Genomic DNA, 24,262 nt, shown 5'->3' with positions numbered 1-24,262 from the left:
CCTGCTAACCGGGGAGTGCAGATTCCCCTGGCTCAATGCAGGCAGCTGGGAGATAACAGCTCCCTACTGAACTTCAGCCGAACAGTAGAGCTAAAAATGGCTTGGAGCAATGACATGGGACTGAAATGATGTGCTGGAATAATTAATAGTACTGGAAAAGGTACAGAAAAGTAACATGGATGCCCAGGTTTGGAGCAGCCTCTGTATGAGAAATGATTTAACGGGGTGTTCCGCCCAAGAAAGGTTCATCTGATGGGAGATATCAGAGCTCTGTAAGAACACGCATGTCCTGCAGAGGGTGGGCAGCCATCTGCCCTGCGCTGTTTATTCCAAAACAAGAACCACGGGCATCCAGCGAACCAGTAGAAGGCAGCTTCAAAGCAGAGGATGTGGTTCCTCACAAAGCGCTGCAAGCTGCAGAATTCCTCAATGTAAGTTAGGCTGGATGCTAAAACACCCGCAGATGCAGACAGCAATAAAACACACAGCGGGTTATGAAATACCCCACACCGCGGCTGGCTCGGGAGTGCCCGAAGCCGCAGAAGACCCGGTTCGGACGGCGCGGGGGGCCCTTACCTGCACGGGCGCTGCTCAGGGGCGCCTGGAGCCGGCGGAGCCACCGCTCCTCGTCCTGCTCCATGTGGGAGATCAGGTTCCGCCGCTGCCCGGAGCTCCTGCCGGGGGAAGGGAAAGGGGAGAGCAGAGCCCGGCCGCCCGCCCCGCCGGGGCGCCTGCGCCGGGGTCCAGAGAGCAGCGACGCGCGGCCTCGAGGCGACAGCCGCGCTGCCCGGGCCCGCGGGGCCGGGTCCGACCGCGTAGCGGCCGCCGCGAGGCCGGGCCGAGCCGGGCCGAGCCCGGCCGGGCCGCTACCCGCTCCGGGCTCGCCCACAGCCCGGCGGCGGAGCCACGTGACGGCGGCGGCCAATGGCAGGCGGCGGTCGCGGCCGCGGCCTGCGAGGACGACGTGAAACGGCGGCGGCGGCGGCGCTGCTGCCGGTGCTCGGCGCTGTCCGGGCGCGTTACGAGGCGCTTCTCGCCGTTCAGGGCCCGTTGCTGCCGAGTATGAACGGCGGGCAAGCTCGTTACCTGCAGCACGCGGCTCCCCCGTGGGGGAAGCGCCGCTGTCACGCGGGGGAGCCGCTTCTGAGCCTCGTGCAGGAGCAGGAGGAAGGTTCTTGGCCCTCGAGGTCCCCAGCGAAAGCAGAGGGGCAAAGCAGGAGAGCGGAGACCTGCCCTGGGAGGCCGCCAGGAGGGCTGCCGGCACCGGGGCCCAGGCGTCAGGGACACACGTCAGCCACCACCGCGGCTGGGGCGAGATGAAAGGGAAGAGCAACCGCACGCAGGGAGGTCGGAACGCACCGTGAACGCGTTACCTGTGTCCCCAGGAACCTCTGTGGGACCTGCGTGGCCAGGCCTCCCCCCGTCCTTCGTATGGCCACCATGGAGCTGAAGCGCACAGGTCACTGACCAAAGCCCACGGAATCCACCAGCATGGAGCTACCAAAGGCTCCAGGAGGCCCTTGGATGAGCACAAGGCTGTTCTTGTATTTAGCACTTCGGTACCTAAACTTTAGCACCGTAAACACAATAGTTGGGAGTTACTGGTCGGGTAGAAAGGGAGGGCACAACAGTCATCACCCTACTGATTTTGTAGGTAGGAAATGTGATAATGCACAAAACAACAGGCAGTAGCTGCAAAAGTTGCTCTACTAGTATCCATAGGCACTCACACAGATCACTTCGTTGTCACACACATTTGGAAGTGGTTTTTTTCAAAGCTCATTTGGAGCTCATCAGGTGTGTTGGGGTAGGCCAAAGGCTTTATACATTGCCAATAACATATTGGCTACTTTTTAACATAGTAAACAATTCAAATCTTTGTTGAAAAGGTTTTTTTCTTATAGAGACAATGGATTTTCCAAGAGAGATATGACCCTGTGTTAGGAACATACAAAAACAGAGAAAAGTATACAAATGAAACTGATTGATAACGTCATCACTGGCAGATGGAAACATTAATATTAGCTGGAAGAGACACCCTTGCGTACAGATTAACAGAGCAGGAGAATGAACAATGGCTTTCTGATAATTTGCAGCATGCAGGCTGCATTGTGACCTATCTGACATGCTGCAAGTCATTTTTCCTCTTTTGGGAGAATTGTTAGAATTAGGAAAACCATTTAATTTTGTCAACTGTAGCCACAAGAATACTGAGAGAAGCCTCTGCAAAATGTTATCTCCAATCCGAATGGCACAGTTGTTAAATTTTTGTTTTGTTTCATTAGGCAAAGTGTTTAGTTGAAAGGCTTAAGGATGACAGAGAAAAGAGGATATAGGCATTTTCAGTAACTGTTCTTTTTAAAATTTTTTTTTCTTAGCATGCTACCAAGTTTCTTATGGTGCAGTCCTATTAGTTGAACGATTGTAATTTATATGCCCAAAGTGTAACACTGTATTTGCTGAAGGTCAAGATATAAGAAAGAATGGATTGCAAAAGTTTTGATGATAAATGTCTTGACTAGGAATACAGCAGAGAAGATGGAAAGGGATCTTACTTATTTTCACATATTAAGACTGACAAGAGAGAAATATGTGATACATTATGGGAAACAGTATTTCCTAGAATGCCACTTAAGGCAAAACTTGGCCTTTTTCTGCAAGAAAGTCTTCCCCCATCTCTCCTTCTGGCCAACCAAAACACCTTCCCCAGCCTTACCTGGAGTCTCTCCTACCTTGGTGCTCTCCATCTCAAACAAACCTGGTGATCTTCCTCTCTCCAGCCACTGCGCAGCAATCCCTTGTTCCAGCTCTCCTTGCTGCTGGGCCCCTGTGCCACGACTCACCTTGTCCTTCCGTCCTCTGCTGAGGACCCTTCCAGCCAGAGCGCTCACTGTGGAGCCACTACTGCTCCCAGCTAGACCCAGGACTGCTGCTTAGGCTGCCCCGGGCCTTCCTAAGGCATTACCTGTTACAGTTTATCATCAAGATCTTATTCTGTTTATTTATATAAATTAAATAAAAAGGCTATAATATATCAAAAATATAAATAATTTCCAGAATACATAAATACGTTACAAAAGTGGCTCCTTTTTTAAAAAAAATAACAATGTGTCCTTTTTGCCAAGACCTTTTCAGATTCAAAGCTCTCAAAACACATGAAAGTCAGAAGAGCTCACAAAATACATATAAAAGATGACCTTTTAGGGTCCAGGAGTTTGTCCAAGAGTTCCAGATGATGTTCACAACTTCTTTTACAATAGGTTTAAGAAGAGACTGTTCAAGGAAGAGATTTAATCACTATAATACCATCTCCTTAAAAAAACAAAAACAAAAAACCCCACCTCTGTCAAGGATGTGCTCTGATCGGACTACAAAGACAAGGTAACACAGCCCTCAGAAAATGGAGCAGATTATATCTTGGAGATCCCAGCACGCCAATACCTGCTACATGTTGGACACACACAGCGGAATGTTGGAATCCAGGCTTTCACACAATTGCTGGTGTTAGAGGACACTGCAAAGCCATGAGAAATAGTTTAGAAGAACAGCTGCACACAGATTGAGGAGTTTTACCAGAGACCACCAGATTAACCAAGGACAGCAAAGGCCTCTTATTTCCACAATGTCCCCTGCGTAGCAATCAGTAGGGCCGCTCAGATACTGAATAAATAACTACTTGGAGAGTCTGAAGATTCAGGAAAAAAGATCTTATTAGGGAACTAAAACTCATTAGGAAAAAATGGAAAGCAAAGATAAAGAGGAGAAGCAGCAGGGGAGTGCACCAACAGGAGGGATCTTTGCAGCTGCCGCTGGAAATGGGAGAGAGGCTCCATTCAGTAGCGTTTCCTCTGTCTTCCGTTCCCCTTGCCTTTGGCTTCCTTCTCCTTCCGCTCTGCAGCCGTGGTGAAGGTGATACAGTAAGCATCTAGAAAATCCATCAGCTTTGCCTTGGAAATCTTCATGCCGTTTGCTTTCAGCTCTCGGTGCAGTGCAGCCAGCTCAATTGGCTCGTAAGAGAGGACCTTGTGGTACAGGACTGAATTTGAAATGATGCAGTTTCCCACTGCGTCCAGTGTATCTGCTTCCTGGGCTGCTGTCTGAGAAGCTGGGAGCTCCTCTTCCTCATCCTCGGATATATTGCTACAAGAACTAAAAGTGAGAAAAAGTGCAAAAAACAATCAAGGAAACAACTGGTCATCAAGGGCACACTCAGAGATGCCCAAGTCCCTGGCTGCCAACCCTTGCAATGCCCTGTGTAGGATCTCCGACACCAGCAATTGCCAAAGGGAGGGAGGCAGAACACGCCACGTGTTCTGCAAACCTGCACATCGAGCTGTGCCGGTGCTGCCCGGCATTCCTTGCTCCTGCTGCACTACTGCTGACACACTTGCTCTGTGCAGCACCACACGCAGTGCTCACCGAGCAGCGCTCCCTGCTCCTCTTGCAGGCTCTCACTCAACCCTGCGAGGCTCCTTGCAGTGCCAGCTTTGAGCTCTGCCCATGTGCAGTTTCACCCGCGAGCATTTCTGTGCTCTCAGAATAGCTCACTAGCAATTAGACTGAAACGCACAACAGAAGAACTTACTTCAAGTGACAAAAGCTCAGGGAAGCTGCCTACAGTACAGATCCCCTGTATTCTGCATTGACACTTATATTTCCCATTTTCCCAGCTCATCTCTGTGCTGCACAGTAGACTCCTTCGTTAGTATTTTGTTCCCCTACCTCTGTATACCAGTAGAGACGTCACTGCCATCCAGCGAGGATGACGATTCCTGAGAATATGAAGATTCCTGAGATGATGAGAGCATCAGCTCCTCCTTATCAGCTGCCAGAGAGCCCCTCTCTGGAGATACAGTTGGTGTCTGTCTACAGTTGGAGATTTTGGCACGTTTCCCACCAGCATGCCCGTTAGTCTTCAGCTGCCTACGGCGCTTGGCTGGAGGCCTCTGTGGGGGAAGCTGGGAGGATGGGATATCATCCTCTGTGTCAGTATCCACATCCGTATCCACGTCCTGGTGAGTATCCTGGAATATGGCCTTCAACTTTAACACCATCTGGCGTTTTGGGAAAGGACGAACTCCAAATCTGAAAGAGAAAGGTAGGACTTAAGCCTAAGATAATGCTGCGCCTTCCACTGCTATAGCTCAGGAATGTGACCAGGCCAGGAAGCTCAGTGGCCAGCTGGAAGAGCATGACATTGGAAAACCATCAAGTTTTCCCCTTTAGCACAGTAGCTGCCTTTCACACCACCTACCAGCAGGTTTCTCACAGAATCACAGAATGGTTGGGGTTGGAAGGGACCTCTCGAAATCATTTAGTCCAACCCCCCTGCTCCAGCAGGGACACCTAGAACATGTGGCACAGGGTGACATCCAGGCGGGTTTGGAAGATCTCCAGGGGAGGAGACTCCACAACCTCTCTGGGCAGCCTGTTCCAGGGCTGTGACACCCAAACAGTAAAGAAGTTCTTCCTCATATGGAGATGGAACTTCCATGTATTTTTTCTGCTCATAAAGAGATGTACTTGTACTTTTTTTTTTTTTTTTTTTTTGTAGATATACTTGTAGAAGCAGTGCTAACCTGCTCAACTCCCTCCTCAGTTCTGGGGTCTTCATAAGGGAGTAAGCTGGCATTGGTGTCATAGGAGTCTCAGGAGACTTGTCCTTCTCAGGAGACTTGTCCTTCTCTTGACAGGCAGGTTCTGCAACAGAATGAAATTGTCATCAGAATTAGTACAGAAGGATATAGGAGGGATGATATCTTCCCCTCCTGGTGGCAGATATTTTAATGTTATCTAGTAACTGTTTAAGAAGAACTACTTGTCTGCAAGCTGCTCTACTAAATACCTTTATACTGAACAGATCAACACTTTCGTCTTCCTTGGGTCTAGGATATTTGTTTTTTACTGTCTTTAAATCAGAAAACAAATTGAGCCATATGTTAGGTCTGAATAAAAAAGCCCACTGGAGGCTTTGATAGAACTGCTGCAAGGTAATTAAAAATATATGTTTACTGAATTCTGTGAAGTGGTTCTTTCCCAAGGAAGAAAATTGCATAGGAGAGACTTGATGCAGAAGAAACCAAACAAGTCAAGGTTCTGGGGGCCTGAATTAGATACTGATTTAGTGATACTGATTTCCTGATACTGTGAAGCACAGTCAGTCTCAGGTCATGTTCTAAATCCTGCTTGTTAAACTAATTACTTACGATAGTATAATTAGTAATATATCTAATAAATATTAAGGGATAAATTGCTGTTCTTAGAGCTTAGATGGAAGGAACTGTCCTAGTAAGCAGCTGACCCCAGAAGGGTATGACCCCAGAGGCTGGTGTTCTCTGTGTCATCAGACATTCAAGCAGACAAGGCCCAGCTCCTGACACCACTAAGTGCAATCTGGTGGCAAAGAGCAGCTTGGCCCTTAGTCTTGTGTGCGTCCTGAAACCGCTCACTGTGTCCTCCAGTTGGGACCAGTGCTGGACACACAAAAATCTGTTGGAAGAGCCTACAATCAGCAAACAGAAGGGCAGGGCAAGTCAAAGCAAAGACAAATCAGAAGAGCTTTGCAGGAAAATATGCAGAGAGCCTACCCGTGGGCAGGAGAGGCACCTACTTCCAGCCAACCTCTATACTTCTACCACTGGAAGCAAAGCTTACCCGATGTCTTCGTGTAATTGTTAGCACATACATCAGTGATGAATGCATGAAAAACAAGACCCATTACTGCAAGGAATAATCATTCCCTAGCATGCAAAGTGAAGGCTGTTTGATTTTTTTTCCCCTCCCAGGTAATGTCTCATCATTTCTACAATGCATACGATCACTGTCAAAGCAGCAGCATGAATGGATCACAAATGGCTACGCTCCAACTATCCCACGTATTTAGTTGCACTCCCCCACATCAGAAGCTGACTGTACCTTCTTGAGCCTGGCCCTGACTGCTTTGGATGAGAAGGCCAAAACACCCTCTCAATATAGCAGGTGAACAACAAACAGGATGATCACCTAAAATGACAACAATTTAACCTACTTCAGTGAACTCTGTACAGATACAAGCTCTCACCGGGAGTCTTTGCAAGGTCTGTCGGACAGGCATCTGCTGAAGCTGACACCTTCTCAGTTAAAAAAAGCATCTGTGGGAATTCCTCCTCTTCACTATCTGAAACTTCCCAGAATCTGGGCTTCAGGAAACTTTCAGGAGAGCCAGACTCTGGTAACTTCCTCTCTTGTTCTAGCTCCATTTCATCATCAGAAGATGAAACAATAATATCAGCCTCTTTTCTGTTCTGGACTGCAACATCCGGAGTTTTTATGACTGGTGTTGACAAAACTGAAGCATATTTATGCTTGTTTAAATCAGTGCAGGAAAGCTCTTCTGGAGAAATTGTGCTCTCTATGTTCCGATTTCCTGATGTAATGTCCTGCTCATTGGCTTTCTGGAAAGCTATTTTGGGAGACGGGAATGGTTTTTGATTTCTCTCTGGTGTTTTTGCTTCTCTGGGAAATTTCCTATCCGATTCTGAAGACATAGGTGAAGAACCAACAGCAGGATAAAAAGACACAGAAGATTTGAGAGGAGGACTGCCACAAAAACCATCCCTTTGTGGAGAGAGGTCTTTTTGTGACTTGGAGTAAGGAAGCAAATCATTAACATCAGCATGTTTTTCGCTAACAGCCTTTCCTGACTCTTTGATAACTTCTTTCATTGGAGAAGGCTCACTGTATTCTATCTGATTTTTGGAAAATAAGCATTTATAATTTTCACGCCTATCAGTATCATTGTGCAGTGAACAGTTGGTGAATTGTTGTTCTTCCAAGCGGTCGTCTCCTCCCATATTATGTGAAGCCTGAGACAACTTGAAATCTTTCCCACTTTCCCATCTCCTAACCCACTTCTGAGGTTCAAACTGACAAGACTCAAAATTGATGCTTGTGGCATTCACATTTTTGCATCCACTTGTATTCTGCATTTTCTCTTCTTCAGACAACTCACATTTGGATGTTTCCACATCACTGTCTTCCCTCAGATGTTTGAAGTCATTGCTTATCAAGGCAGATACGGACCTTTTTGCCTCTTTTTTCTCAGTCTGCTGGTTCGCACCTTGGGCTACCTCAGTATCCCTACAGATGTTGTCATCTGTGCCTTCACTCATCTCCAGTTTGTCTTGAACCATTTTTCTTTGAGTTGCAGCAAACTCATATATTTCCTCCAGCTCCTGTTCACCCACCCCGTTGTCGTCTTCCTTCTGGCATGCAGGGTTTAGCACAGCTTCTTCTTCCTCATCTTCAGCCACCCACACTGAGTTCAGGAGCTCTTTGAAGTTCTCAGCTCTGTTATCATTATCTTCATCATCTCTCGCAGAGAGGAGATCATCTTCTGGATCCACTCCAGAAGATGCCTGGCTCTCTTCAGCGCAGTCCTTACACTTGAGCACAAGTTCCCTTAAATCAAACCTGCAAGAATGTAACAGAAATGTTAATGTTAATCTCCCTCAAAATTCATTCAAAATTCCAAAACGTTATAGTTGCCTGATCAATCTAGTGAGTCTTGTAAAGAAAGTTAAATTTAATTTGTGAAACTGTTGTGCCAAATTAGACATGCAGTTTCAACATTAATAAAGTCAATAACAATTTCAGGTTTTCACTCCGTGTCACCATAATCTTCTCAGGTTTCACACTTATTTCCCCCATTCCAAACAATGCATCGCTGCCACTACAGAGGATAATCAGTTCTCCTTGATTAGGTATGAGTTTAACTGACTATCAACATAAAAGAGCAGATTTTTTTTCCTGGTCTTTTTCAGAATTACTTTAAAAGGAGGACACCTACATTTCCAGAACTAAGTGATTTTGATCCGATAGAATGTGTTTCATCTGCTGCTGTTTCAAGTTCATTATCTAACACATGTCTAGGATCATGACTGACATAACAAATTAGCATTCCCTGCATCCACATTCTGCAAGTCTCATTCAGATTAAGTGTGTCACTAGGGCAATGCTTTGAGAATTACACTCATCACCATTGCCACCATCAGCTGTCATTAAAGATCATGAGACAAAACTTGGCAAGTGTTCTAGTCATAAACCAAAAATAGAAAATCTCAAGCAGATGTAACCTGAAGAAAGATTCATGAAAAAATGAGGATAAGATGCTCTTGTGTTCATATTTCACTTAAGATGGAAGCAGAGGTACTTGCATCTCAAGTGAAATGAGTTTTGTGAAAGCCACTGAAACCACAACAGAAGGTATCAGGTTAAAGTCCATGTGGCTGAAAGCATGAGGTGACCCAAAGCACACTCATATGATACAAACCTGGCAGCCAAAGCCCTCAGCTGGGGCACGATTCTAGCAGGGATGTCAGTATAAGCAGTGTAAAGATATCGCAGGAATGCGAGGACTGCCTCTTTTGTCACATCGCTCAGCAGCACCCGGCGCGTCTGCTCGTCGTCATCGTCCTTCACCTTCACATATATCCCTTCGTCGTAAACCTGTGCGGTAAAAGGAAAGCAAACAAGGTCCGCTTCCTCATAAAGGAACAACACCAGCAGTATCTGCTCTCTATCAGGCCACTAATTTTTTTTTTTTTTTTTGTGTCAAAGTCTGTTCCTATGGCCAGGATTTGATGCCTCAGAGGGAAGCTAAAATGACCAGAGATACAGAGCTCCCTGGGGAATAGGGAGCTCCATACAGCTGTTAACTTGTACCCTGAAGCTTTCAAGGACCCCTCATAAATGGTCCTAAGCACCTTGAGTTGAAACTGCTGTAATCATGCATGAGGACAAAACGAATTCTACTGATTCCAGAAAGAATGACAAAACTTTGTCAAGAAGTTGGTATGGTCTGGTGGCAGCTCTGTCAGAGGGCAAGTTCCTGTCTTCAGCCCACTACCTTTCATTGCCTTTGCAGGAAATTGCACAGGAGCAGGCTGGAAACTGTATGAACCAAAATGCTTCTGGAAACACAGAAATTACTTCACTGGCCTTGCCAAAGGCACAGGTCAATGCAGCTACCTCCATAGCACCTGTGGGAGTGACAGACCTCTGTCTGGGTTAGTTACAAGCACAGCTTGTAAATACTGTCTACTCCATAATCAGCAGGTCCAGAGTGACTTGCCACTGGATCTCCAAATACTCTGTGCTTACTGTACGGCATCACTAACTCATTTGTTGTGATCAGTCTGGAATAGATGGTCAAACTCCTGTTACTGCAAAGGGGCTTTACTCGAGGGGAAGAGAAAAGTCTAACAGCAGTACTTACCAGCTGAACAGCCCGAGGACAGCGTGCATACAGCACAAACATATGGGCATAAAGGATTTCTCCAGAGTCCACTTGAAACTGGATATCACTCAAGTAGGCGTTGTTGACCATGATATTGTAATCTTCTGCCAGCATCCTGAAAGAGGACTAGAACATAGAAGGGACACAAAGACAGGAGTTGTTACAGCTGTAAGGCATTTTCCTGGCAGATAAGGAGGCAACAGCCGAGTTTGTCAGCACTGCTGTACTCTGGGTCCCAGCGTGGGTATGGCTGCCTTTGCCTTCTTAGGACTAACAGAATCCTTATCAGTGCAAGGTCTTCTTGAGGGAGGCTGCCTGACTGTAAGTAGAAAGCAGCTTTACCTGAGACACTAATTGTTGACCTTGTACTTTCTGAACCTAGCGCAGACTGGAAGAAAGGCAAGTTTTATCCAACTCCATGAGAGGTAGTTCCACCAGAAACAGCAGAGCTCTTTATTTTATTAGCAGGTTTCTAGGTTAGTTCAGTGGGAACTCAGCCTCTCTACTTGCTTCAGTGTGTTTGCAAGGAGCCAATACCGGTTAGCATGGAAACGGCAGCACACGCTGGGCCATTTCTTCCAGGCTTCACAGGTGGGCTAGAGGAGACTCTGCACGTCATGGACTGCTCTCCAAGGGCAAGACAGGAAGCTCAGTTTGGAAACTAGTTAGGTGTTTCCTGCTCTCTTTTTCTTGGCAGGTAGGACACCTGCAAGACGGTACCCCGAGAAGGCACGCACTGCTTTCCAGGCAGGAAGCCCAGAACAGCCTTCCTGCTGACACTAAAATTACGACTCGAAAATGGGGAAATTAAGTAAGAACAGAAATATTCTGGCTGCACCATTCTCTGTGCAAAAGAAAGACTGGAAAGGAAGATAAGAGGAGAGGCATTGACAAAGTTCTGGTCAGAACCATGCAAAATGGGTGCGTACATGAGCCTGGATGAAACCCCAGACAGTTCTGTCTCTCCTGGTCTCCAGGAAGTGTGGCCTGTGTCATCTAGGCTGGGCATCAAAGCAGAGTACTACCTAAGTGCTGAGCAGATACATCCCTAGTAACTACCCCCAAATACTCTATGCACTACAGCCTCAATATTTAACCTGGTTCTCTTTGTGTAAATTATGCACAAATCTGCTTTATGTTACCTGTTATTTTAAATTAAGTAGGACAAACACTCTGAAACACCCACAAGCCTGCCTGTGGGCATCAATGAAACATCACGTATTTGGACTTCAGCTTTGCCTAGGATGATTCCTGTGAGTGACTGTAATGCTTAAACATCTCTGTTTCTGTGAAAATGAATGGGAAATACTCCATACTTCTGGAAATTAATCAAATGGGAGAGGCTTTTTTTTTTTTTAACAGATAAACAATACAAAAATACAGTGCAAATAAACAATACAAAAAAGGGGAAAAATAAAATTTTTCCTTACATTTATATCGTTGCTTCTCGGAAATCTCTTCTCTATGGGTAGAAGGGCAAAGCCACTTAGTGAAGAATCACTGGAAGTCAATTCTTTTCCTCAAAGAAGAAAAGGCACATCTCAAGTCATGTACAACCTTCTTGTAAGACAGAACGAAGTGGAAACTCTTAACTGCCATTTCTTCCTTGCCATGACAACTCCCCAAGAGACTCCTGTCCCAGGCTGACATTTCTGAGCTGAATGGTTCAGCCTCCCCCTCTTGGCTTTATCAGATGCATTTGGTTTTCTTGGCATATGACCAGCAGCCATTTGCTGCAGCTTAATAGGAGAACTGAGGGAATTTTACCCAAGTCAAGTACAAAGCGGAGAGACATTAGATTTAGCAACCATAGTCTTCACTGATGAGTGAACAGGAGACACACAGTGCATATATTATGCTAAATGGTTGGACAATTTTAAGGCTACCATTGGTCTTGGAATGTGCCGTTGTGCAATGCACACCACTGTAACCAGGGAAGTTAGAGCTGCTCTTGAAGGAATTCTAGGTGGTGGACTTTTTTCAGCCTGTACAGATCAACTTCAGGGACTGTGTATCCATGTACCAACACAACATCATCTCTTACGCTCTTCTTTCACCAGGTCTTCTCCTGGTGAAACCTCGTAAGACAGTGCTGTCGGCAAAAGCCACTAGGCAGAAAAGAGCATATATTTTTGGGATATATTTTTGCCTCACTATTGGCCGTGTCTGGGCCCCCAGCTGGCAGAAATGCATCTGACACCTTTAAAGGATTTTTAAAATAAAATTTAGAAGCTGCTGTCTAAGAGGAGCTCTTCTTAAATATTGGGATCTATGAATCATTTCAGAAATGTCAACTTGATTGTACCTAAAGCCTGCTACAGAACAATGCCCCCAGATATCACCCCCTGGATCAACAATATCATCTTGCGGCTGCTGCCACTGCTCTCCAAGTTCAGTATGGCTAAACGTGGCTCCTCACAGCTGATGACACCAGAGAGGAGGCTCATGAGGCTGCCAGAACTTACTTGGCTGCTCTACTTCCTGAGCGTCGTTAAGCTCAAGCCTCCACTGAGTTTGTGCTTCCATGGCCAACTCAACCAGTTGCTGCAGACTCTGAACATGAACCTTCTCGCCCTGAGACGAAATCTGTCCAGCCCATTCAGAGCCGGAGTCGGCTTCATCAGCAGCTTTTTTTCCAGTCTCTGGAGAAGCAGGATAATGAGGACTGAGATCAGGCTGAAGTTGCTGAGATACTTCTGGTTGATCAGATCCCACTGATGGCAGAGAAGTCTCTGACTTACAAATCTGATCAAAGGAGAGAAAAAAAAAGACATCAATTAATTAATATATTTTATAAAACTATTTTTATAAAACTATTTTTTATAAAACTATTTTTATTTATATTTATATATATATATATATTATATATATATATTTATATTTATATTTATATTTATATTTATATTTATATTTATATTTATAAAACTACAGAAAAACGAGAGGCAAGACATCTGGATAATAACAGAGTGAGACCGCCCGGTTTAAAACTGGATCACAGTCCTGCATGCAGCTTCAGGCAGTGGGATACATGGGGAAAGCCTGAAATGCGAACGCTTCACTTTACAACCCTAGGAGTGCCCACCCCCTCCTCAGTGTAACACACAAGCATCCATCTTCAGTGTGAACTTTCCACACTGTTCCTTGCTGCCTTGATACAAAACATGAGTAAAGAAAGAGAAAGGCTCTGATTATAATCAGTCAGAGAAAAGTATCAAGAAGGAACACAAGAGTCAGGCTACTGTAAAAATAGCTAAGCTAGTGGCAAAATGAAGAGGCTCAAGCCCTCTCACTCAGTGCTCTGCTCCCATTTGTTTTGTCTTCCAAAAGCCCAAAGAACAGCTTGGCAACACAAGCCTCAGGCTCCTGTCCAAAAGGGAGAAGTGAAAGTTCAAGATCACCAAACCTACTTGTGTGAGACCAGGGGACAGGTGTGCAGGAGCAGAGAGCACGCAGAGCATGGGGTGACTCACTTAAATGGCAGAAAAGAGAAGGGCTACAGAGCAAGTAAACTGTGGCACACAAATACCAGAGGAAGGAGAAAAGAGCATCCCACCTGCACAGTTATGCAAGGTACAATTGGAGGGGTCAGTTCAGCAGTGTAGAATGATTCAGGGTCGCAGGGCCCTGTTAGAGCATTGCTGTTCCATAAAGGGCAGTCCTTGTTTCTGGGCGATGGCATGAGCCAGTCTGTTTTCTCAGATCCATCCTCCAAAATCCTACTGGTGGGAAGCCGAGGAGTGGAAGGGAATTCCATCTCTTGTGTAAGCACCATGGCGGCTCGCTCTTCAGTCCTTTTGCGGGCTGTCTCTGGATCCCGCAGCAGTAACGGTGGAGGAGTAGTTGGGCCTCTTTTACGTGTTCTTTTCTCTTTAAAAAGAAAAGCAAAAGAAACCCAAATAAATGAACAGCTGAACACATAAGCAGAGGAACTGAACCTGCCAGCTTTTTCAAGTGTTGCCGTTGGCAATGATCAAAATGCAACTACAGCAGAACACAAGATTTCTGCAATAAGTCCCAAGCCTCCCGTTACTTCTGCCAGAGAAACAAACCTTCAGGGAAGACTTATTCGTGCACACATGGTCCTGCTGGGCTGAGCTGTCAAATCAGATCACTATGAAAGCAACTGATACCTATGTGCAGGCTACCTTCCAGACCCTTTGAACAGTGAGCGTACAGTGCTTTTGGCGAGTTAGCAGCGCTTCACTCAAAAAAGAGAGAGAGAGAGAGAGAGAAGAAAAAAGACTCCAAAGCCATGAAGGACTGCTTTTGGTGCGTCTTGATCACTGGTGATGGTCACTCATGTCAAACCACAGCACATATGAATCCTGCACAGCTCTCATTTGTCAGGTCTGTTTCTCAGGTCTGTTTCTTTACTGCCTTTGACTTACTAATTCCCAATATAATTGGCAGTGGTTATCAGCAGGAAGAGATTGAGGAGAGCCACGAAGAGCAAAGTGTCTCCTATGTGCAGAACTCAACCTTCCCCCAGGGCAACTGGCTTCTTTTCTGACCATTTTTGTGCATTTAAATAGCAAACCACAGGTTCAACGTGTGTAGTTGTATGCACATATACTTCAGAAAGAAAGCAGAGCAAGGAGAGAAGGATGAAAAAGTTGCATAATCAAGGGTATGGGACAGTGAATAAGAAAAATGCACTGCAAAAAAAATAACAATGGTCTTTTCATGTTTTCCCTTTGGGATTTATTAAAAAACAACTCATCTTAAAAACATTCTATAGTTTTGAAACAATCAACCAGTGAAATAAATATAAGACTCAGAATGGATTTCAGTGAAACATCCTGCAGCCTCCCTTGGCTATCTGTATGTGGATACTTTGCATTACTCCATCTCGGACAACTTAAATGAAACAGAAGTGTGCTTGTCATCCCCTATGCCCAACAGAAAAGTTGGTAGTGAAGAGCAGGCTGTTACATCACTCCTCCAATAGTATAGCCTGAGACACTCACGGTGACACATACCTGATCCAGGCTTCCATTTGATTGGCAAGGCAGCCACGGGTTTCATATCTGCAGCTACTGCTGCTTGTTCACGCTTTTCTTGCTCCAAGAGAGAGCGTGACATTGCCATAGCAACCTGCAGATCTTCATCCTGAGGTTCCATTTTGATCCTCTTTTTCATTTCCTTGGAGTCATGTCCGGAGAACTCTTTGCGTTTTGATATGTTTGGTTGATTGCTGAAACGTAAGAATGCAGCAGAAAGCCCAAGTTAAACTAACATAACTGGATCAGAGACAAGAAACCCTGAGCACTTCAGACCAGCTGCCCCCCTTCCTCAGAGAGATTCCCATATCCAGAATAATAAGAAAGCATCAACAGTACTTTTTTCTGTGGAGGAAAGAAAAGGATTTCTTATCATGCGTGGAATTCACAGCAATTTGGAGAAAATCTTATTTTGGAAAGGTAAACATAAGACTGCAGCACTGACAAACTGCCTTTTTTTTTTTTTTTGCAAGGGCAGGAATGGCCTTAACCATCTGCTACCTCAAACCTAAACTTTGTATCAAAGGGCAAAAAACAGGTTGAAGTCAAGAACACCGTCACCAAAACCGTTCTGCCAATCTTACACTTCCACAATAAACAAGCAATGGCCCTTCCTCAGCACAATAAGACTTAAAAGTCCTTTGGATACATTTCAGGCAGGCACCACTCGCTATACTCTGAACATGTTGCTCAAATCCCAAAGAGCAGATACATCTCTGCACCCAGCACAATTCAAAACAGCCTGTATGTTTCCTCCTTGACTCTGTGGATAAGGCCCATGTATCCAGGACAGCAACGAGCCGAAAAGCTGAGGCCTTGGAAACACAGATACTCCGAAGAGACTGTATGCTCATATAGCATGTTCTGCTTAATAAGCTCAACCACGCTATTCAGCTTTATTACATAATTACCTCTCAGAGTATAAATATTTCTGACAAATTAGTGTAAGATTATTTACTTCCCATTTTGCTCCTGTCTGCTGACTCATAGTCATCCACCACTTTTGAAGGAAAGCAAGATTTTCACCAAAATCTTACCTGGGATACTTAGGAGAGGCAACTCCAAACTGAGACACCTGCAGTGCCTGAAGCAGCATTTTAGGAGGAACATCCATCTTCACAGCACAGCGTTTCAAGTGAGTAGTTTGGCTCTCGGAAGTTTGGAAATGTTTGCCACAGCTGAGACAATCAGGGATTGCTGGTTTGCTGGAGGAGGAGATCTCTGCTGCCTCCATCTCATCCAGACACCTGGAGGATGATGGAAACAAAACAAAACAAAATAAAATAAAATGCTCTTTTTGAACCTTGCCTCCTGAAATGCTGTAATTGAGCAACTCCAACTACTTAAGCAAGGTGTTTACAATACTTTCTTTACAGAGAAGCACAGACTTTTCATTTATAAAGAGCTAGCTGTATGTAATATTTTAACAGTATTTGATATTTACCACTAAGGAAACTGTTATAGAGTGCTGGCATCAATTTAAGCCCACACCATTCTGACAAAAGAAAACACAAGGATCCTTCCCTTAGCCTTCCACTCTCATTACCTGTGGAAAGCAAAGGTCTATAGTGCCTATATATAGTATTTACAAAGGTATATAGTGCATAGTCTATGTATTTATTCATCTTGCAAAACAGTATCACATCTTTCCTTCAGCGAATAGCTCAGATTTGCAAACAGCTGACATACCAAATGTTCTTAGGAAATCATTATATAAATGAATAAATGGTGTTGAAATGGGCAGATTTTGAAATGGACACTAACGGGTAGCTTTGCTACCTAGTCTGCAATTACATCTTCTCTAAGGCACTGCTGCTGAAAGCCACACTGGCCTTTCATGCTAGTGCTTCACCTATTAACGTGCTGCCCCCATCGTGTTGTGTTCATGGCTGAAAGATCCTTCTGGCAGATCTGACAAAAAAACAAGCCCTTCTCCTCTAGGCTTTCCGGGACTTCCTCCTTGATCTTCTGCTGAAGGGCAAAAGCCAAAGCACCATCGTCCTTTGTGGATGGAAGATCGTGGGTAACTGGCACAGAAGGGAGAGATGATAGAGTTAAACATCTTGTAGTGAAAGGCATGAAACTGTTACATTTGTCATGATTATTTTATTAACTTAAAAAACCCCTGCAATCTTCCTGTTGCATCTTCACATCTCATTTCTCACAAGGGAATGCACAAACAGTACAGGAGAGCACTACCCCAGGAGTGGAAGGTGGCAATTGGTTCATCGCACATTATGTATCAGAACCAAAAGGAGAGTTATGTTTTAGATGAAGTTTCTGGGAGAACATGGGGTCTTAAACATTACATATTAAACACAGGAAATTCTCATGTCCATAGAGAACCAGCAGGGCCTTGACTTTTAAAGGGGCCTTGACTTTTAAAGCACCAAAACACCAAAAAAGTGCTATGAATTCAAATTGCTACGGATTCAATTCATCTGCATAGAACATCCTATTTTGTAAGTGCTCAGAGATTTACAGAAGACACGGAGTAACTAAGGTCATATTTATATGAGCTACACAATATTGCCCCTGAGAAGAACGACTGGATTTACTGATGCTCTTAGAATCTCAACCTGTTTCCAGAAAGTAAATTCTCTCTCCAGAACTTAACATAAAATCAAATTTCAGCCTCACAAAAGATCTAGGAGAGAAGTATAGAGATCAATACACATTGATCAATAGAGAAAGCAAGTTCTCAGACATGTGGAGCGATTTATTCATCATTACACAAGCCACCTGTCCAGCTGTGAACAAAGCCCAGGAATCCAGACTGCTGCTCATGCAATCACCCTAAGCAGCCCTCAGCACTCTCCATGCACACATAGGAGCTAAATAACAGCAGAAACGTACCTTTTTCCGGGTTCTCTTCCTCGCTTTCATCAGAGGAATTCCTGCTAGCTGCAGCCTTTGGCAAGCTATCGCCCAGGCTATGTTTTAGCTGCTCAGGTGCCACTCTCTTGAACTGCTGCATTCCCTCCACCGCCAGCTTTGCTGCCCGCACCTTCGACCCAGGCAGCAGTGGTGTCTTCAAGGTGTCTGAAGAGCAGGTCTCTGGTTGTGAAGGACGGAAGGATAGTGTAGTCTGGGAACAGTCACTCGGAGCATTCACTGAAGGGGACAAAGCACAGTTTCCCAGTCAGAATTAAACAGGTAACTGAGCTGCCCAGGGAGCTCTTGGGAAGCTTCCCAAAACAGCAACCTGAGATAGTCAAAAAAATTGAACATGTTTCTACTCTGATCTTCAAGCCCTATCCATGCTTCGGACTTTCAGGCTCAGAACCAAGCAACAGGTGTTCCTAAGGAGGGGTGGTAACGAGCAGCAGGCTAACAGCTCAGTGTATCTCCGCTCTGCTTTGAGGCAACCTGTGAGATCAGACCAAAGATCTCACCAGCCCAGTTTCTGAGTGCAGTCACCAGTAGATAATTACGAAAGGGTATCAGGCAGAACAAGTACAAAATAATCCTTCTCCTGGTTGACCTTAGCTGTCAGTTTAAGGATTTCATGCACTGGTGACTGCCTTCTGGTCATCATATTTAGTCATCACTGAAAGACCAATCCTTCATGAATTAACCCAGAACCTTTCTTAATTTATTTTTTTGGCCTTGGTGACAGTCAATGGCAACATAATTCAACATTCAATACAATAACACACTGTGAAAAAAACACTTTGATATAATCTAAACTTGCTTCTTAATGATTTGAGGGATGATTTACATTCTGAAGTCGCAAAAAAAAAGGTAATGACTCCCTCATATATCACTCAGCACTTAGGTTTCACCTTACTGAAGAACTGCATACCTCCTCCAGACTTCTAAAGAGCTCTACTGAACTGAGTCTTTTCAGTACTAGCCTATTTTCTGTCTGAAAGATTTCAGTGCACGCACCTGTCAGATTCCTCTTGGTAGAGTAACTGGTCACTGTGCGCAGCTGGCTGTCAGGGAAAGCGCTTCTCCTGTCTTCTTGTGACGTCCCACCACTACTGCAGGGCACAGCATCATCGTCTTCTTCACGCATCCCTGTCGGCACCTTAGAACCCAAATTTTGTGGCAAATCTTTCCCCTTCACTACTGGAGAGCAATGATCAATTTGGCTCCCAGGAACAGATCTGCCTGTTGTAGTGGTCTTTGTCCATTTCTGAACCTTCTTTGTTGCCTCAGTATCCTCAGCTTTCTCCTCAGTATCCTCAGCTTTCTCCTCAGTATCCTCAGCTTTCTTCTTTGCCCTACCGACAATTTTTGCCCACACTACTTTAAATTCATTGTCCTCTTCATCCATGGTGCTGCAGGCTGCAGTAATGCTGCCTAGCAGCGCTACAGGGAAAGATCTCAGGAACAGTCAGGGCTGCGTCTTCTCTGGCTCGCCGCCTTCATTCTTCAGACGCCAGCACTTCTCCACTGTTCCAACGGTGGACTTTCCTCTGTGATTAATTCATCTGCATAGAATATATTATAGCATTTAGTGCAGCACATTCTCCAAGGACCCTGCTTATTTTCACTCAGCACAGTGATGACTTTCTTGTTCAGAGGATTTTGGAATGGAAGTGAAGCATTTCAATCTGCCCAAAGCATGTGTAGGATCTTCATGGTACGCTAGAGGGCTTCAGAAAGATTTACTGAAGCCCTTTAATGGAAAAACCTCTAAAAGGTGGATATGTAAGATGGTATACGCAGATGCAGTGTGAAACAGGCCTCTGGTACCAATTTGAAAGAGGACATTCTTTGAAGACTCTTCTTTGAAGGAGAAGAGATTCTCATATAAAATATTGCAGCACATAAGTATAATAGCACATATAGACCCAAAACACTAATACTGTACTTTCAGCACAGACAGACACAGGCCACATTCAAAAGCATGCTGACCTCTCCTTTGAGGTCAGAATCCTGCCTGGAGCTCAGAATTTGAGATGTCCCACTTGTATATGCATCCATATCTACATTTACATAACACAGCAAAAATGAATGTATTCACTCCCATAAGGTGGGGAGGAAAGACTGTCACTCGGAGTGCAAAATTTCATTTTGTGACACAGCATATTTAAAGAAGAGAGCCTGTCCCCACGCTGAAAAGCAGCTCACAGAGTAAGGCTTAGCAGTGCTTGGCCTTGCAGAAGAGTTTCTCGGACAGATGAGAGAGCACATCTAACAAATGTGCCCACCCTTCTTTCACCTCTGTGTTCTTACCTCCTCCTTTGGCTACTCAGTATACACTGACCATGTCTCATAAACTGTTGTCAAATACACCAGATAAAAGTATTGTCTCTTTCTTAGCTGGTTTAAATTAGCTTCTTAAACTAATTAAAAAAAAACTGATTTAACTAAGTTTCTTAAACTTTTTCTACAGTAAGAATAACAGTGCTAGCTAGTGATTTCTTGGAACAGCAATAGGTACAATAACATCCATATGGAAATGCCATCAATCCCTGAGCAACACTAGAACTAGATTTCTATTCTTAGACATTTTGATTGTCCTCTTCTTCCTAGCCATATGTTCACTACGGTTCTGGCTATTTTAATGGAGCTTTTATATTGACTCCCAAATCCATTTCTTTCAAAACTTAAACAGAGTGTTTCATTTGGAATGGCAGCAGCTGTGGTTCAGTTTCTCCAATAAAGCTCTGGGCACCAAAAGACTCAAAATGCAGGAAGAACACAAGCAGGATTGTTTTCTCAAATGGCTTGGCTGCAGCCATGCAAGGCTAAGGAATGCTGGTTACACATTTTCACAGGTCAGCCTTTCCTATAAGCAATTACAGATGTTAATGGATTTATCTATTTTAAATTCAACCTCCCAAACCTGCAGAGGACTTTGCTGTGAGTCTTAGATCATTTCCTGAGAGAGAAATTGACATTTTCTGTAACCAGTTCATAAATTTATTTTTTTCAGACAGAATCTTGGAGTAGTTATCACTACAAATTGACCTTTTTTTTTTTTTTTCCCCCTAAGTAGGAGGAGGCACACAGAGAATCTCACATCCTCCATGGCTTTAAATAACTCTCACAGACATATGCGTACACATGTCATATTATTTACGGTGACTTCCTGATGTTAAACTTTTGTTTGCAATTAATACTGAATGCCCCAGGCAGATCACGTGAGATGTATAAGCAATGCAAACCTAAGGATTAATCTATCTTACTCCTCCATCTACAGACGTGTAGTGAGGCGTAGGCACAGACCAGGATCCTCTAAATACATCTGATCATGCTGTTATTGATGTACCTTAAAGCCCCTTTGGCACCATCTTGTAGAGCTTGTCAAGTAACAGTTTTGCAAAATTATTTATTTCAATATAGAATTCGATTAATTTTGTAAGATTTTAGGACTCTACAAATCACACAAGCTGGTCAAATAAAATAAACAGCAGCACTTACCTATCCACTTAGATGTTCGGTCTACAGCCCAACTGAACCTTTTGATGTATATAGTCAAAATAGCACAGAGCAGCAAGAACCTAGATGGTTCTTGAAGATGGAACCTAGAAATTGGGAGGAAAGGGTTAGATTTTAGTGTATTTTTACTAATTCCTCTTTTTGCTCAAGTTCCAAGCTTCAGAGGGTGGGAGAAGGTGACAGCACATGCTCTAATGGTGCTAAGTTTAGCCACTTCCACAAGTACCTGTGTACTTAAATATGTGTGTGAATTCAAATATTACTCAGGATCTGCTCAGCCCAGCACTGCTCCCAGCAGTGAACAGCACTGCTCCTGCAGAAAACAAACAAACAAACAAACAACAAACCCCCCCACGCAGCTCTTTGGAGGTCAGAATAGATCAGGCTAGATAAAGTCCTGAACAACACAACGCAACTCTAGAGCTGACCCTATTTTGAGCAGAAAGTTGGGACTCATGATACCATGAATAGTCTGCCCTTTCTTTTTCCATCTTGTTTCCTAATAACTTGCTTGAACCCAGAACCACAACTCTATGGCACACTCTCTCCTACTGAGACATAATGCAAGAGCTGCACAGTGCAGGTTCTCTGGCTTTGTGGAAGTGCCAATATAATATATAATACTGAGGAGAGAGAACAGGAGTTACTCAGTGAGCAGAGCACAAATATAAGTGTAGAAGACAAATTCCAAATCAGGTACTAACCTTTCTGCTCCAGTCTCTGTCAGTCTTCCTATGCAGACAAGGGTAACTGAAACAGATAGGGAAATACAAGCAATGACAAATTAACAAGCAAAAAATAACGGCTAAAAAAAAAAAAAAAAACAGATTTTAAGAAGCAACTTTAGCAATGACCAGCATCATTGCCTACCAGACACTACCCACTTATGTTCCCTCATAACCCATCAGTGCATCATGTTCATGTTTCCTTTAGAGCAACTCCCCTCACTAGTACCTCGTACATAAGGCAAAACATTTTATAACTAGTAAATTTTTTATCACGTTCCAGAAATTAATTTTAAATCGGTACTTACATGACAAAAACTGCCCCTGTTTTTTAAGTGTTATAGAAACTAACCTCCTATTTTACAGAGCATCTTATTGAAAACAGGAAAAACTTCACATTATACCTCCTATGGAAGGATAAAGGGGAAGTAATCATAAAAATAAAAAGTAACGGTTGCTCAGTGCAAATTTTCATGGCTTGTATGCAAACACAGTAACATACAAATCAGGAATCTATGCAGCGGGTGTTTCAAAATGAAAAATACAACTGAGAATTAAGCACAGAGCCGCGGCCCGCGGAGGGGATCGGGGGGCGCCGGTGCCGCCGCTCCCGCCCGGTCCTCGCCGCCCCCGGCCCGCCGCTGACCTCTCCGCCGCAGCCGCGGCTCCCTCCGCTCCTCGCACCCCGCCACAACACCGGGAAGGACCGCAGCGAAGCGCATGCACCGCGCGCCAACGGCCCGCTCTTGCCGCTGCTCGGGCGGTGCGCGCAGGCGCGTCCGAGCCGAGCGACGCAGGCGCAACACAGACTTCCTGACGCCACAGCGGTTGCCGTGGTGACGGGCCCCGCCCTGCGAGCCGGGCCCAACGGCCGCCGCTCGCCAACGGCGCCCCCTGAGGGCCGCCCGCCCCGAGCGCGGGAAAATAAAAAAAAAAAACGCTCAAATATGGAGTAAAACCCTAAAACACCGATCCGCTGGGCACACCGCTCACCCGCTCTCGGGCAAAAACAGCGCCAAAGCACGAAAACTTACAGCAGGGAGGGGCGCTTCTATTAAGAATTAAGGTCTTTGAAACATCCAATGCTAGAAACACATACATGTTGAGGAGATAAAGACAGAGCCTCTGCTTGCAAACATCAAATATTTGCTTTTTCAGCTCTGTGGTTAAAACCCGCAGTGGTCATTTGCGGGCCACAAAGCTGCTGCTAAAGTCCATTAAATCCTCCTGCTCCAGGGATTTAACAAGCCCCTTCCTGCTTGCAATGAAGCTGGAAGGTGGACAGCTCCATCGCTCAGGCTTTCACAGAGCCCATCGGTCAAGCGACAGAGCATTACCTTTCATTTGTGCTTTCTGCTACCTGGAGTTGACAAGGAAGACGGATGTTGCCTTTCCACAGCATTTAGTTTGGGCTCAGATCCCACACTGCATTTTAATTTCAGACTGTGTTCAAAAGCAATTGAGTTAGTTGTGGCTAAAGGTCTAAAGGTTTGAAGCTTGCAAAAACTGACATGAAAAACTCCTTTGTTTTTGTGTCTTTCAACACTTCTGCTGGTTTATTCAACTTCTTTCTTAAGTTGCTACGCTTCATGGGAATTAGAAATGCTCTTAAGAAAATCCTGCAAGAACTTGCAAGCAAATATTGCACAAATATACCGAAAATACTCCAGTTAGGAGGTACTGAGACATTGCATCGGTTCCACAATTACTACTAAGCCAAGTCACAGTAATATTTTGCTGCACAGTACTATAAATGCCATTCTTGAGCACCAACTACTTAAAATAAAAACCCAAACTAAATGTTAGAGACACAGGAAACATAGTATAGGGAGAGAGCTAAATTATTCCAAACAATCTTACTTTTG

At 44.6% G+C, this 24,262-nt stretch overlaps 1 protein-coding gene across 1 annotated transcript; it reads right to left on the bottom strand.

Moving 5' to 3' along the window:
- Positions 1–3,833: 3,833 nt before the first annotated feature.
- LOC148593207 (uncharacterized) lies at positions 3,834–19,558 on the bottom strand. The gene is made up of 14 exons (XM_088531737.1): positions 19,168–19,558; positions 18,133–18,390; positions 17,129–17,303; positions 16,314–16,523; positions 15,256–15,470; positions 13,830–14,143; positions 12,742–13,021; positions 11,707–11,795; positions 10,256–10,402; positions 9,311–9,486; positions 7,203–8,451; positions 5,580–5,656; positions 4,723–5,085; positions 3,834–4,149 (listed from the first exon to the last, which is right to left on the bottom strand). The coding sequence occupies exons 1-14, from the start codon at positions 19,556–19,558 to the stop codon at positions 3,834–3,836; spliced, it is 4,260 nt and encodes a 1,419-aa protein (XP_088387863.1).
- Between the last annotated feature and the right edge of the window lie 4,704 nt (positions 19,559–24,262).

This window comes from Tinamus guttatus, unplaced genomic scaffold (genome assembly GCF_059628265.1).
Source record: "Tinamus guttatus ecotype Peru unplaced genomic scaffold, ASM5962826v1 Tinamus_guttatus_pri_ptg000429l, whole genome shotgun sequence".
Classification (NCBI taxonomy): domain Eukaryota; kingdom Metazoa; phylum Chordata; class Aves; order Tinamiformes; family Tinamidae; genus Tinamus; species Tinamus guttatus.
The sequence above is the reverse complement of the archived record's forward strand: the minus strand, read 5'-3'. Positions and strand labels throughout refer to the sequence as shown.

What these genes read in the sequence shown, in the direction of transcription:
- LOC148593207 (XM_088531737.1), bottom strand. Translation starts at nt 19,558, where the DNA reads ATGGATGAAGAGGACAATGAATTTAAAGTAGTGTGGGCAAAAATTGTC. An exon ending in GCCTCTCCTAAGTATCCCAG is followed by an intron (nt 15,471 to 16,313) that starts GTAAGATTTTGG and finishes CTTACGTTTCAG; the next exon opens with CAATCAACCAAACATATCAA. An exon ending in TACCTTGCATAACTGTGCAG is followed by an intron (nt 13,022 to 13,829) that starts GTGGGATGCTCT and finishes TCCTTTGATCAG; the next exon opens with ATTTGTAAGTCAGAGACTTC.